Raw genomic sequence first — 16,471 nt, 5'->3', positions numbered from 1 at the left:
CATGAATTTTTAACACTTTTTTACGTTTTAATTTTATTCAGGCATTTGGAGGGCTGGAATTTTAAAATAACCTTTTAAATTAGTTTTATAGTTCTTTTGTGTCCCTTAGATGCCACCATAGTCCTTGGCATATAATAGGAACTTTATCAATAGCTGATAAACATGTTTAGGATTTTGCAGACTTTCTTTTTCTTTCATTTTTAAAATTTTCAAGCCAGTGACTATTTATTTTCAGTTAGAGCTCAATTGCTTTTCTTCTTAAGAGTATATGTTTCCCATTTCTTTTCTTTTTCTCCTTTTTTAAAATTATACATTTGGCTTTTCTGATCATAACTGAGAATCATCTTTCTTGTTTGTCAGCATGTTGGACTGCCGCAGTCCGGTTGCAGCAAACTAGCCGGGGGGTGACGAACAACTTGTGTACATTGATACAGCAGGAGAGGGAGCCATTTATTGTAGGACAGGAGCAGTATTTATACATTCCACACAGCTTATCTAATTAGCATAAACTAGATACATCAGTCAACCAATAAGGAATCTCCACACTTAATGGCTCGCTTTTGTTACTTCTCAAACCACTCCCTCTGGCATTTTGCCAGGCACCATGCAGACTTGTTTACGAACTCTAACATTCCCCTGGCAAAATGCCAGGTGTTATTTTGACTTGTTTACAGACTCTAACATTGGACCAATCCAAATGTTTGAAATTCCACTGTGTTAGTATATGAAGAAGTTATAGTGTTTGCTCAGACTTTTCTCTTCCTATAGTACTTCCATGTTGGAGGGGGAAGCCACTGAGCCTTAAAGAACATTTGTCCCATTTCTCTTTGATTTACCTGGATCGGTTCCTAAAATGTAGTTCTGTATAATCAGTGACTACTTCTGTTAAATTGAACTAAATAAGAAGATTGTTTCAAACATGTATTGCTTTTGTAATTATAAAATTATGAAAATCATTTCCTTTAAACCAAACTTTTATAGACTAATTTGTTTCACTTGTTCATTCAATTTTGTATCATCCTTTTCAATAGATGTAGACTCTAGGACATTAACTACCCAAACTTGGAAGATGATTGTGTTTTCAATTGTGATCCCATGGGAAATGTGGCCATCATTTTTTGGAAAATTGATACATTTAAGTAAAATAATAGCTTTCTAGTATGTATTGGGGGGTTTCCAAGTTCTTCCTGAGGTTTGAGAAATCACAAGGAGGATTCAGGACTCAGCATGCAGTTGTACTCAAAACTGCAATTTTTTTAAAAAAAATTTGTTGTTTTTAGGTATATGTGATGGGGCTGATCTTATAGGCATTCCCTACCTTGCAATCCAATTCTAAACCCCCAGAAGGAATGCAGGCATTTGTTATAAATCATGGTTTTTATAGATTAGGCAACAGCAAGCCACTCTCTTTTAGTTCTGTGAATGATAAGAACCCCATCCCAGGTCCAAATTCCACATCCAGCCAAGGGCCTATGTTGTCAGCAGGCCTTTTAGAGGATAGTAGGCAGGGCTAGGGAGCTAATTCTTTTCTAAACATACCATCTAGTCATAGCTCACATTCAATTCAGGGATTGAGAGTTTATAAATCATATTTTATTTTATGTCATGTACTTCCTGAAATTGAAAAATAACCTTTTAAAAATCTGTTTTCCTGCTGTTCCTCAGGGTCTGGAAGACTGGGTTAGTTCATGTTTTTCATTTGTGCAGGAATGTCAGGGTCGTGGTATCATTTGTGGTGCCACCTGGATAAACTCTCTTCTGTGGTTATAAGGGAGTTTCATTTTACAGAAAATTCTCTACAGAAAACCTCAAAAAATGTGGCAATGATGTGTGTTGGCTTCTCATTGCTATGACAAAATGCCTAAGAAAATTGTCTTATAAGGAGAAAAGATTTATTTTAGCCCACTGTTTCAGACGTTTCTGGTCGTGGTCACTTGACCTTGTTGCATTTCATGATAATCAGAAAGCAGAGGGAGAGGGAGAGGGGGAGGGGGAGAAAAGGGGGAGGAGAAGCGGCCAGGGTCCCAGTATCCCCTTCAAGGGAAAGCTTCCAGAGATTAACTTCATTCCATTCATCTCCACCTCCTGAAGATTCTGCCACCTCCAGGTATCTCCACAGAATAGGGGCCAGGACTTTAACATATGGGCCTTTGAGTGACATTTAATATCTTTGAGTGGCTGAAGGGGTGACTGAGGAGTCCCTAAACAGACTGAAATAGTCACAGGTGGTTGGTAACCCCCCTCCATGTGAGGGTGAAAATGTCCACAGAGGAGAGATGAATGGCAGAATGCTAAGGGTCTGTTAGAGGGGTTCAGTGGGCTTGAAGAGTGCTGAATCCTACATCTTGACTCCTATCCTTGAAGGTCTTCCTTGTGATACATTTTCAAGAGGGCTCTCTCTACTAAGGAAAATTGGCCTAATGGGAAATAATGGAAGCAGCTTTAAAAATAACAGGTGAGATCAGGTGCAGTGGCATATTCCTATAATTCCAATGACTCAGGAGGCTGAGGCAGAGGATCACAAGTTTCAAGTCAGCCTCAGAAACTGAGTGAGACCCTGTCTCAAAAAATTATAAGGGTTGGGGTTGTGGCTCTTTGGTAGAGTGCCCCTGGGTTGAATCCCCAGTGCTGAAAACAAAACAAATAGATTGTCACCCTCTGGTATGGAGTAACTTACTGTCTTCCTCCCTGTTCACTGTGGATCTCTCTAGGCTAGGGCAGTGGGTTAGCGCCATGGTCATAGACCAAACAAATCCACCCCAACCAGATGTTAAGCCACACAACAGGCATCAGGTCTAGGTGAATTGGGGATTCTTTGCATTTAACATGAATTTTTTTTTTCTGCAATAAACTGGCCATTTGTTTACCCAGTAAATGTCAATTAATTATTTTTATTTGCGTGTAATATTTTTTTTTGGCAAGATGCTCAAAATACTTGGGTATAAATTTAGCAGTGAACTAGACTTAGAACTTTCTTTTAAAGGAATGAAAATATAGGGTAGGCTAAACAAATAAAAGACTTATACACACACACACACACACATATATATATATATATATATATATATATATATATATATAATGTACATATATAATATATAATATATATATTTCTTGCCAAGTGGTTATGCAGTGTAGTGAAGGAAGATCAACAACAAATAAGAGATTTAAGAAAGCACTGCAAAGAAAACTAGATGCAGGGCTGGGTGTGGCTCAGTGGTAGAGCAAGTATAAGGCACTGGGTTCGATCCTCAGCATCACATGAAAATAAAAAAATAAAATGAAGGTACTGTGACCAACTACAACTAAAAATATTTAAGAAAAAAGAAAAAAGAAAACTATATGCAATGATAGCTAATAATTTTAATGTGTTTAATCAATTCTGCTTGATTTTCAGGTTGTTTTCCAATATCTTTTATTGTGTGAATGCAAAAATTGTTTCTAAGGCCGGTTTTCAAATGCTTTTCTCTCCTTCTCTTTATAGCTTACATTAAAGGTGGGTGGATCCTTAGGAAAGCCTGGAAGATTTACAATAAATGCTATCTGGACATCAATGCCCTTCAGGAGCTGTATCAGAAGAAGCTAACTGAAGAGCCTTCGACTTCTGACACTGCAAATGATAATCACATTGTGGCTGAAGGGGTGACTGAGGAGTCCCTAAACAGACTGAAAGGTGCTGTTAGCTTTGGATATGGCCTTTTTCACCTTTGCATATCCATGGTGCCCCCAAACCTGCTCAAAATCATCAATCTGCTGGGGTTTCCTGGAGACCGCCTGCAGGGGCTTTCTTCACTGATGTATGCAAGCGAAAGTAAGGACATGAAGGCCCCTTTAGCTACGTGAGTAGCTATATTGCAATGCTTTGGTAGATAATATAGTGTTGAAAGTAAGTAATCGACAAGCAAAATCTTTAAAGGAAACTTCAGGAAAAATACGGGTTGGTTGACGCGATGCTGTGCCTTACGTCTTTGAATGCAGCACCAAGCACAGCGCTCTGTGCTGGTGGCGGTAGTTATGGGGTCCTGTATTTTAAACAGGTAAAGCGACCTTATTTACTCTCCACTAATTTTATAAGCCAATTTTGTGACTTTGACCACAGTCAAAAAGATGCACGATCCTGATTTTTTTTAACTCAAGAGGTACAAATTTGATAAGCCTTTTCTGTGGCTTAGAAATTTTTATTCCTATAAAGAATCTTCTTATTGGATAATTTTCTTTCGTGGTTCTAGCTGGTCTGTTGGTCCCTTGTGTGACGTGGATATTTTGTGCTATTCTGCTCTATTGAGTCATTTTATGTTGCTCAGTGTAAACTTCAATGACAAGTCAACCTGCAATTTGAACAGTTTTACCAAACACCAGGTGTTCTTTGTCTGATATGATGCCACTTGTCAAAATTTTCCAAGCAGAATGTTGATATCACAGCGGACCTTAGTTAGATGTATTTTTACGCATGTGAGTATTGAGGAATTTGGATGATAGCTCTTAATCTGTTGGAAGTTACTTAAAAATGATTATTTTTCATTTGAAAATATTTGTGCCTCCCCAAACTCATTAAATTACACAGTGGTCCTTTATTAATTTGAATTAACAGATTGATAACTTGTGATCATTTCTCTGTTTATATCTTAATATTATTTCATACTTATTTCTGAGAAATAAATGAATACATTTTAATTTAATTTAGATTAGTATGATCTCTGTGATAGAATTTATGAGCACACTGGAAGCTTACATTTACATAAAAATATTTGCCATGCTGGCTAAACATTTTTTTTCTGTTCATTAAAGCAGATCTTAAGGACTCTGTTCTGTTTGCCTAAATTTAACATGACATTTCTCTTTAATGAGTTTGAAGTAAGGGAATTTTAAATAATTTATTTATGTGTGTGTGTGTGTGTGTGTGTGTGTTTGTTTAAATTGAACATCTTTGAGGGCTGGAGAAAGGGCCATTAATCTGTTCCTCTCACTTATTTCAATGCAATGTGACAATATTTGTGACTGTGGATTCTTATTTAATAAATGTGGATTCTGAGGCTGGTATCCTAACTTTTGTGAACACAAGAGAAAGCCACATTTTCCTTTCGCAAAAAGTGAAAGCTTTTGCTAAGAGAGGACAATAAATTCATGGTGACAGGTTATGGTTCCTAATGTGGCCACTGATGACTGAGGTATGGAATTCAGAAATGTACATGTCATATCTTCAGCCATCCATCCATCTAGAAGGCTAAATGCTTCTATTGCCCTCTCCCCTGATCTGATGGAAGGGGGGAATATGCTGATTTATACTTTGTGCTGAAGTAGCAATTTCCCAAATATCGATACCATTAAGATGGGGGAAATGTGCTCTGATATTATTTTATATTACATAGTAAGTTTTTTTTTGGGGGGGGTGTAGTAAAAGAACACATACTGATTAAAAAACAAAACAAAACAAGAAACAAAAAACCAGAAACAGTCCAAGAGAAATTCTGTTGTTCAGTGTCCCTGCTCTCTCCCTCTGCAGATTAGCTCTACTCTGGTATCACACTGTGGTTCGCCCGTTTTTCGCCTTGGATGGCAGTGATAACAGAGCGGGCCTGGATGAAGCGAAGGAAATTCTTCTCAAAAAAGAATCTGCATATCCAAATTCTTCCCTCTTTATGTTTTTCAAGGGACGGATCCAACGATTAGAGGTATCGTACCTTCCTCGTCTTTTTAAAATAAAGCTTCTGATGATCAAAACTCCTCTATCTATCTGCTTGGGGGCCAGTATGGATGAGCCACAATGTCCTAGGCCCAGGAACATTTTGTTTGTTTGCCTTTCATTGCATTATTGCTAAGGAAGACTCTTCCAGGAACCCAGGATGTTAGTCAGTTACCTTCTGTTCAGGGGACGTGGGCAAAGCAAGGGTGACGTTCCTCATTGGTTATGAGACATGATTGGTGTACTCGAAGCATAAGGCATGTGAGCGTTATTAACTCTCTCAGATTTAGAACACAAAATACAATTTTTTCCCTCTCTGACTTTCTAACAATCTATTTCTAAATTTTGATCCTAGCTAACAATTTATATAAAAGTTTTACTGCCTTAAATGTCAGGATAGCATCAGCTTTGAAATAACAGTAGCTTTTATCAGATTTTCATGTGCTTCATTTGGCTAGGTACCATGCCAAGAGTGGTACACACACTATCCCATTCGCTTCTCAGAACAACCCTGTGCATAGATACAAGACTGTTATCTGCCTGTTACAGAAAAGAAACGCAAGGGTCTGAAGGGTTGCCAGTAATTCCCTGAGCTTCCTCAGCAAGGGAGCCCCGGTTGTCCCACTCCAAAGCCAAAATATACCCTGGCTTTTTTTGAGTTCCACTTCTCCTTTGCATCTTTATCTGCTTGCTCAGAGGCATGAAGGTTTGTAGAAAAATGAAAATAGAAGAGATTCATCATCCACATGAAAGAGGGTGGCTGTTAGACTGCATGCCCCACCCATTTTCTTACCAGTCAGTAGCAGTGAATCAATTTGAGGTTTTAACATCCTGTTACCGAGGCACTCCGCCAGAGTCGGCCCCTAGCAAATCCCAGAAGTACTTTTGGAGATTTTTTTTTTTCCTGAGGAATGATGTCACAGGCACAAAGAAGGCTCGTTTTTGTGTGTGTGTGTGTGTGTGTGGAGTGGGGTGGGTGCATAGTGGCGGTTAAATGACTTCTCCAGTCATTTTCTTTTCCTTTCATGAAGTGAGTCCTTAAGTCTGAAGACTCTGCAGAGCAATTCTCTAATTTTCCAAGTCCTCTCTATGTATGTGTGTATTTGTATACACATAAATATGTCACAGGAAAGCAGGGAGCTGAAATTCCAAACCTCCATTTGTGTGTTCCAATGAAAGAAAATTTAAAGTCAGACACCAAGAGCCAAGGAAGAAAACTCTATTATAAAGAAAATTGAGGTGAAAATAAAATAAAAGCAAAGTGAGGCTCAAGCAGAGACCCTCTCGAGAGAGAGTGGGCTGTGTCCATGCAGAGAACGACACAGGAGACTACACTGTCTCCAAGTTTCTTACTGTTTAATGTTGACCAGGAGAGCTGGGGACCACCTTCTGTGCTCTTTGCCAATCAGGTGTTCAACTCCTCCTTCATGTCAGGCAGTGGAGTTTTTAACCTTAGTTGGTCCTCTCCAGAGCTGTCATGGTGGCCATACTATTTAGGGGGGCTTTGATTACAAGTCAATCCCATGTTAATGTAGGCACTGAGGTCAATAGCTGGTCAGAAGTTACCTTAGTGCGCCTGCACTACCAAAGGAATCTTCCTTTCCAGACCTCTAGCTGTAATTCCTAGCTTCACAACAACATCAGTGGACACTGTCAAGAGTTAGTCCCATTAATCCTTTTCTTTTGACATATGTTCCTATTAGCTCCTTTGCTTCTGTTTATTTTCTATAAATTAACTACACCATTTGCTTTCTCATCTATTTTGAAAGTAGTTTAAAGAAGACCCTAAAGTAATGTAAAGAACCACTTGTGAACTTTCCTGCATTTTACTGCTCTTTGGTAGCTACTACCTAATAGTTATACACGCACCCCCCCCACACACACACACACGAAGGTATATTTTAGAGGTTATATTAATAGTTTATAATTGGAACATAGTACAGAAAACTCACTAGGATCTGTTTATTTAAATCTATGTCCAAGTTATTTTTCTTCTGATTATCTTGAGACTCTTTTTCTTTGCATTCAGCTTTTTAAGTCTGTGGTTGTATTTCTCCCTCTTTTTCTCTTGCTCTAAGCAGCATAGTTCTGACCCATCTCTTATGTAGTCAGGCTATTAGTTAGTCTCCTTTTTTTTTCAAACTCCATGTTGTGGCCCTACTTGTAAGGAAAGACGTCCAGGTTCTCAAAGTTTCTTACTCCCTAGAGTTTGTGCAAGAGTAACTATGATGCAAAAGGAAATTTTGAACTGACTAAGCCTTCTCACTCCAGTGAACATTTCTGAAATGAAAGTTGAGTGCAGGATGAGTTCTTTCTTAGATTTAAATTTTTTAAAGGGCAAACATACTTTTTTTTTTTTGGTACCAGGGGCACTTAACCACTGAACCACATCCCAGCCCTTTTTAATATTTTATTTAGAGACAGGGTCTCATCAAGTTGCTTGGGGCCTCACTAAGTTGCTGAGGCTGGCTTTGAACTTGCGATCCTCCTGCCTCAGCCTCCCAAACCACCGGGATTACAGGCCTGTGCCACTGTGCCTGGCACTGCATTCCTGTGACATATTAATGTGTATACAAACACATACATATATTTTGAGTAGTGATGAATATCATGGTACAGGTTGCTCATCCTTAATCCAAACATCCAAAATCTGAAATGCTCTAAAACATGAAACATGTTGGACATCAGTACAATGCTGCACATGGAAAATTCCACACCTCACCTCATGTGATGGGTAGGTAGTCAAGATATAGGAGCACGAAAAGTATCATATCATTACCTTCAGGCTGTGTGTATAAGGTAGATATGAAACGTACACGAACCTTGTGTTTGGACTTGGGTCCCATCCCCAAGATACCTCATGTGTGATTTTGTTCACTAAAGAAACTAAGCTAGTGTCATAGGCTGCACCTGCTTAAATTGTGCGTATACACATGTGTGTATTCACACAGGTGTGTGCATGCATTCACACATATACATTAACATAAACGTTCCCAAACTTGAAATTCAAAACTCAAAACACTTTGGTCTCAAGCACTTCAGGTAAGGGATACCCAGCCTGTCCTAGATATGGTGTTCAACAGAACTTTGCTGACTGGGGGTGAGAACCTAAAATTTACAGTCGTGTGCACCACAGCCGCAAGGCATCGTGACATTAGGTATTTATTAGAATTCTCTTCCTTTACTCCTCTGATGAATGAAGATTTTGTATTGTGCTTTGAAGTTGGTAAATAGGCATGCCAAAGTCAGGATTTATATTTTGTTCTGCTTGCCACTGCGTTAATTTTTCATTTTAAAATGAAAATGCTTAACTTATAGTTCAATCAAAAACTGCCCCTCCCCCCCAAAAAATTCTTAAAATGTGACATCATTTTAGTTTGTGCCACAATTCATTCCTGTAAGGGGTAGAATAACACTAAGAGTAAGTGATCGTTCATTGTTGTTGGAATGGTTCTAGAAATAAGGGAGCCACGACTCCACAAAGCCTTCTCGTAACTACGGTTTGGGGAGATACATGGTCCTCCCTGTGGCTCTTAGTAAGTAATTCCTTCTCTTTAAGAGAAGAGCGCAGGTGGCAATGCTGGAACTGTGTCCCCGTGAAGCAGCTTGCTCACTTGACTGGTATTTGGTTTGAAGAGAAAGGACATGAGATCTGTGACTGCTCTGTGTGGGAGCCCCAGGGCTTGGCAAAATGTGAGGAGTGTTTCTGTTGGTCTCTTCCCCAAAGCCCAGAGGATGAATGGGTTTTAGGGCTTTCTTGAAATGCAATTGTTGTTATTCTCCTCAGGGTACCCAGACACTGGCCTTTCATGAATCTTCCCAAGTAGGAAGATTGTGGCACCCTTCATTTGCAGGTGAGAATCTCTGCCCAGGGAGATTCTCTAGTCAAGGGCTTTTTGTAATGCCTCTAAAGCCCTGCCTCTGATTTTGTAAACATAGGGCTCTGTGGATGAATTTGCTTGCAAAGAGCCTTTTTTCTTGTCAGCAAGCATTTAGATGAGTGATTGGACCCCATGGGGACTTTTATCAATGCACACAGAACGTGGTCTCAGGCTCCAGTTTAAGCAGGTGCAGCCTACAACACTATCTTAGTCTCTTCAGTGCACAAAATCACTGAAGAAATCACACAGAATCCACTCAACTGTTTGAACAGCTGTTCTGGAATAAAGCTTCCCTTCGTCTAGGGTGTTTAGCTCAATAGGCACAAATCCATTTCCACTCTCCTATACTCACTATTGTGAGTCATGTGCTGTTTCCCACTTTCTCTTTTCATTTCATGAACAGTTTTTTTAAAAAAAAACAACATATTTTTCCTTTCCTTGTTCGAGACTATTTGGAATCCTTATGGGAGGATGATTTCTTTAACAGATCTGTGCCTCCTGCCACTCACATAAACCTCCTTGTAGTGGCTTCACTAGGCTCTGCCGTGGGGATCTCCCTTGACACTGTGGTGTAGTTCTACCCCTCAGTGGTGCTCTTGCCCCTGAGCTGGTGAGTACAGGAGTTGTTGCCAGACTGCAGAAAGAATTCCCTGCCTCTCTTTTTCCCAGCACTTTCAACCTTCTTCACCCACTGGTGTTGCCCTTACTACTTATTCTGTTTTCCCTGGCTCCTGCCATCTGACTTGTGTCATGCTGTGGTGAATGAGACAGTGCCTAGCATATGGTGGATGCTGTGTAAGTAACCCAGTGACCATTGTTAATCACACTGAGTGTGTAAGCCTGGGAAGAAGGGTATCACATTTTTCTTTTGGGGAGAAAGCATTTATAGGCCTCTGATTGGAAAAATGGATATGCAGGTAGCTATGGGGACTCCGGGAACTACATAGGTATTCACTGTTCTTTGAGTTTCCATTGATGCAAAGAGCTATTAGGAAGTTGACATATGGATTGTATAGTACCCTTAATCTTAAAATGTGAATTTGTAGATAGAGTTTTGAATTTTTTTATTTCTTATCCAATTAAACCTATGTAATACTAAGTTCATCAATATACAAGTGGTTAATGATTATCTTTTAAGTATTAGGGACAAAGTCTACATTTTGATCAAGTATTTTTATTTCTCTCTGGTCTCCTTGTTTTCTTTAAGCAATACAAATTTGCCCATCTTTCGCAAGTAACCGTGTGACCATTGTTAGTCGTACTAAGCATTTAAGCAAATATGTATATATATTTGGTTCTATGTGTATTTATACTCTCATATCTATTTTTTATGGTGAGGCAACTTAGTGATGTAACTAATTTTTAATATTAGTCTATCTGTAAAAAATGCTCAAATATTTGCATAATGAAAGTCCTTGTAAAGTTAATGAACATAGTCTAATGAAGCTGCTATTATGCAAACATTTTGAGCACTCTTTTTTACATTTAAATTTTATTTTATTTATTTATTTTGTAGTTGTAAGTGGACAGCATGCCTTTATTCTGTTTATTTTTATGTGGTGTTGAGAATCCAACCCAGTGTGCCCGAACACTGTCTTTGCACCTTCTGTCCCACCCATTATGTTAGAGGTTATCAACTGGGAGACCTTTTAAAACTGGGACTTTTTAAAAGCTGACTGTAGAGCTTTCATTCTGTATTTTTATTAAGATAAAATTACATTTATTGTTGATGCCTCTAAAATAAGTGGGAGTCTGTGTTGCTCTGTAGCACATCATCCATTCATGATCTGTCATGGATGGAAAAGTGGCTCTCTGTGGTGATTCATTCATCAGATAAGGGAGGCTGCAGGGGACAGGGGGAGTAAGGGCCAGTGCAGTAGGGCCACATGCAGAGGGCCTGGCCTCTCTCCTTGTGCCTTCTGGTAGCAGCGTTTCTTTGCTCTGTTGAAGGGCAACCCTGGCTCTTGTGTTTGAACAGCATGCCTCGTCAGCATGATGTAATGTTGTTATTTATAGAATCAGGAAAAAGGCTACCGCGGGAAGAGAAATAATTCCCTGAAGTTCTGTTAATTGTAGTCTCCTCCTCCTCCTCCATCCTGTGTGGTTCTCTTAATTACTTGAGGCACCAAAAAATAGGGTTGCCATTTATTCTTAGACATACTGAAAAAAAATGAGAGATTGATTTAATCTGGTGTAGGGGAGATGGAGGATGTATTTGTCTTCACTTTCCAGTGAGATAGATCCATATTGTGTGATTTAATGGCTGTTCACTCACATATGCTAATAAGTAGAATGCACTTGCCTTTCTTTTAACCCTATCTTTACAGGCTGTGGGTTTGAAAAGCAAGTAGACGGCTAATGTTGATTTATATCCCTAAGCTTACTAAGTGTGCCTAAGCGGATGAGCTTCCTTTGCCTACATCAATGATTGTCCTACCCGTAGGGGTCGGAGACTTAAGCTATTGCTTGGTGTCCTTGAGAGCAATGTTGCTAAACCCATTTTGCTGCTCAGCAACATTAGTGCTGAATTGCATGTGAGTGGGTTGTCACAGCATGTCCTGCATGCTACAGGTGACAAGGAGATTGTCCCATCCCAAAACACATATATAATAGTTTAAGATGCTAAGCAACTTCCTAAAAATAGCCCTGAAGTGATTAAGTTTTGTTTTAATTTAAGCTGTTTATTTTCATATTATTTTGTGGCCTTTAATATACATACAAGACTATGCATTTGTTTAGAAAGCTGATGTTTATATGAATTCACAGTTTTTATAAATAACTGGTATGCAGACAGACTATTTAGATTGCTGTTGTGCTAATTCTGATATTTTCCTCTTCCTAGGAAATTACTGTTGGGATATTTGATTGTTGTTTCCCCCCATATTTCATTGTGATAGTAAGTGATGCCATACGTATCTCTGCACAGTTTTCATTTTTTTCCTTGAGTTCCCTTGGATTATAGCTCCAGAGATATCATTATTAGAATCAAAGAGTGTGATCAGCAGAGTAGATCAAGCGAATCAGGGGAGGGAGGCAGGAAGGGAAAGGGAATGAGATTAATCAAATTGTATTATGTGCATGTATGAATATGGCATAATGGATCCCACCCTCATTAATTATAATTATAATGTACCAATAAAAAATCATAGAGCATGAACAGTTCTGTAGCTCCTGCTAAATGATGAGAGATTACACTCAAGAAATAGTGGGCCACAGTATAACTACTCATTACTTCCTGTAGTCTGCCCCTATAGTTTTATTTCTGTTTATTTTTATGTCCATAAATGATGCAGATTGAAATGGGTTAAAGATATTTCTTTAAAATATTACCAAAAAGACATCCCAGTTCATGGATCAGAAGACTCAGTATCACAGGAGATGGTGTTTTAGTCAGTTTATTTGCTGCTGTGACTAAAGGGACAGAGCAGAACAACTATAGGAGAGGAAGAGTTTATTTGAGGGTTCACAGTTTCAGAGGTCTTAGTCCATAAAGACCAGCTTCATTCCCTGGAGCTCGAGATGAGGCAAAGTATCATGGTGGAAGAGTGTGGCAGAGAGAAGTGGCTTATCTGATGATCAGGAAGCAGAGAGAGAGAGAGAGAGAGAAAGTCCACTCTCCAGATACAAAATATATACCCCATAGCCATGGCCCCCAACGAACCACTTTCCTCTAGCCACACCCCACCTGCCTCCAGTTACCTCTCAGTCAATCCCATCAGGTATTAATTCACTGATTAGGTTAAGGCTATACCCTAATCATTTCTCCTCTAAACCTTCTTGCATTATCTCACGTGAACTTTTGAGGGACATCAGATCTAAACCAGAATAGATGGCATTACTCACTCCCCCATTGAGTTAAGGATCTTATACAAAATCCCAAGAATGACCCTGTCAAAATTGCAGCATGAGGTGGGAGGTTTAGCTCAGTGTAGGGAGCTTGCTTTCCTGACATGCACAAGACCCTCAGCTCAATTCTCAGCACTGGGCGGCAGGGGGTGGGGGTGGGGGAATTGCAATTTGCTTTTTAGCTGAAATGACAAACTAATGCTAATCTCAAGGGACCCAGAACAACCAAACCAGTCTTGAAAAAGAACAAAGTTGGAAGACTCGTACTTCTTCATCTCAAAATTTACTGCAAAGTAATCAAGACAGGGTGGCATTGGCTTAAGAATAAACATGTAGATCAATGAGGGTCAAGAAAGGAACCTTGTATTTATGGTCAGTTGACTTGACAAGGGCGCCAGGACAAATCAATGGGCAAAAATAATCTTAGTGGTGTTGGAACAACTACAGATTCACATGCAAAAGAATGTAGTTGGACCTTTATCTTATCATACACAAAAATTAACTCAAAATGGATCATAGACCTAAGCATACAATCTAAAACTAACTCTTGGTTTAGGAAACAGATTCTTTTTTTTTAATTGATACTTACAGAATAGTGGGGTTCATTGTGGCATATTCATACATACATGTAGCGATTTGATTAATTTCAATCCCGAGTACCTCCTCTTGCTCTTTCCTCCTCCCTGCAGCTAAACCCCTTTCTTTTTTTAAAAAAAAAAAAAAAAATGTTTTATTTTTTAAAATATTTTATTTATTTTTTTTAGTTTTAGGTGGACGCAATATCTTTATTTTACGTTTATGTGGTGCTGAGGATCCAACCCAGTGCCTCGTGCATGCTAGGCGAGCACTCTACCACTGAGCCACAACCCCAGCCCTAAACCCCTTTCCTTACCCTACTGGTCTGTCTGCTATCTTCATGAGGACCCCCAAGCTCCGCTTCTTTTCCCATTATTTCTCTCTGGCTTCCATGTATGAGGGAGACACATACAACCCTTGACTTTCTGAGTTTGGCTTATTTTCACTTACCATGATTCATCCATTTGCCTTCAAATGACATAATTTTATACATCTTTATGGCTGAATAAAGCTCCATTGTGCATATATGCCACATTTTCTTTAATTATTCATCTGTTAATAGGCACCTGGGCTGGTACCATGACTTGACTATTGTGAATTGTGCTGCTGTAAACATGTGTATGCATGTATTTCTTTTAGTATGCTGACCTTAATTCTAAAAATATGGAACATATAAAGTTGCATGTCTTCCTTGTACAGGGGCCGTGCTAATCTTTTCTGTATCATTCCAACTTTCGTGTATGTGCTGTGGAAGTGAGCATGAAGCAACAGTTTTTTACACATGAGGTCAAAAGCAGAGAGACCACAAGGGGAATAAAAGGTGGTTTGCTTCATCAAAAATGCACTTCTCATTGGCTGGGGTTGTGGCTCAGTGGTAGAGAGCTTCCCTAGCATGTGTGAGGCACTGGGTTTGATTCTCAGCACTACATATAAATAAATGAAAAAGGTAAAAGTCCATCAACATCTAAAAAAAATTTTTTTTAAATGCACTACTTGTGCTACAAACAGTACCAGCAATAGGGTAAAAAGACAACTCAAAATGGGAGAAAATATTTAAAGGTTATATATCTGATAAATGACTTGAATCCAGAATATGTAAGCAGTGGTTACAAGTCAGTGATTAAAAAGACAAATAACTCAATTTAAAATTGGATAAAGGATTTGAAGAGACATTTGGCCAAAGAAAATCTGCAAATGGCTGATAAACACATGAAATGATACTGAGCATCAAAAGTCATTTAAAAATGCAAATCAAACTGTGAGTTATTATTTCCCACCCATCAGGCCAGCTGTGATAAAAAAGGAGATGGCCAGGGGGAATGGGGGCAGGAAAAATGGTGGAATGAGATGGACATCATTAACCTAGGTACATGTATGACCGCTCCATCGTGTACAACCAGAGAAATGAAAAGTTGTGCTCCATTTGTGTGTAATGAATCAAGATATTGTGCTGTCATATATACCTAGTTAGAATAAATAAATAAATTATTTTTTTTAGAAAAGGAGACAGTCAATAGCAAGAGAAATTGGAACCATCATTCATTGCTGGTAGTAACGTAAAGAGTGTGGCCACTTTGGAAAATACTTTGCGCTTCTCCATAATATGATCTTTTTCCTTTGGATATAAACTATTGATTCAGTCAAACAAATTTGATGACTTTTGAGTCAGAAATATTTCTTATATATTTTCCCAAGTTCTAAATGTGTAATAAAATCAAGAGTAACATTTATTGTATTTCTATCATGTTACTTTCATTTTGAGAATTATTATTATATTTAATTGTGGAAATTTTTAATGTACTTATATTATTGTAATAGTAATATACTTCATTTCTTCAGAAATGAAACTTATCTTCCTTCCCAAACTGGGTTGCCTAGATTATTCTTATTTTTTAGATTGTAAACTGATGTTTTAAAAATGATCTTATTCTATTCTCATCTCTTGGCTTGCCTGAACCATGAGTGTGATTTATTTCTGATCCCTTCTATAATTCGGGAATACATTTCTGATTCAAGGGTATTTCTCTTCCTGTTATTGAGTTAAATTCTTAAATTAGATGAAATATGGTTTTGAAATGTTCTTGAACTCTACTTTCTTCTGTTTTAAAGGATTACATAGCTTTCATAATTGTAATTGTATGCCTTAAAAAGAATAAGTATACCATCATTGCCTTTAAGTATGTATTTATTTTAGCCATTTATTCTCTCGTACATATTAACTATCAGTTGATCAAATTCTGTATACTCTATGGAAATTCAAATGGATACTGTGTTTATAAAAGTATTTCTTTTCTATTGCTGAAGATTTCCCTTCCTGTAATCATGTCACCCTGTTTTTCTCCTGATTAGACTTTGTAATTGTTCACACGTGTTCGTCCTGTCTGTCCTATGCATAGTAGTACACAGGTCCAGAGAAGCTAAGTATGTGGAGGTGTACCTTCTTATTGTAGGATTAAAGGAAGCCCCTGAATTTAGGCTCTCTTAA

At 38.4% G+C, this 16,471-nt stretch overlaps 1 protein-coding gene and 1 non-coding gene across 2 annotated transcripts in view; one reads left to right on the top strand and one right to left on the bottom strand.

The window, feature by feature from the left end:
• Ttc39c (tetratricopeptide repeat domain 39C) overlaps nucleotides 1–16,471 on the top strand; it is a 97,405-nt gene that overhangs the window by 53,309 nt on the left and 27,625 nt on the right. The window contains exons 5-6 of the mRNA XM_027935547.3: nucleotides 3,485–3,839; nucleotides 5,504–5,672. Coding sequence (XP_027791348.2) covers nucleotides 3,485–3,839; nucleotides 5,504–5,672 — 524 coding nt within the window. The remainder of the gene's footprint in view (nucleotides 1–3,484; nucleotides 3,840–5,503; nucleotides 5,673–16,471) is intronic.
• LOC114093057 (U6 spliceosomal RNA) lies at nucleotides 14,644–14,747 on the bottom strand. The gene has a single exon (XR_003582845.1). It is a non-coding gene; the product is annotated as a U6 spliceosomal RNA (small nuclear RNA).

The sequence above is a fragment of the Marmota flaviventris genome, chromosome 16 (assembly GCF_047511675.1).
Source record: "Marmota flaviventris isolate mMarFla1 chromosome 16, mMarFla1.hap1, whole genome shotgun sequence".
Taxonomy (NCBI): domain Eukaryota; kingdom Metazoa; phylum Chordata; class Mammalia; order Rodentia; family Sciuridae; genus Marmota; species Marmota flaviventris.
This window is presented reverse-complemented; position numbering and strand designations above follow the sequence as displayed.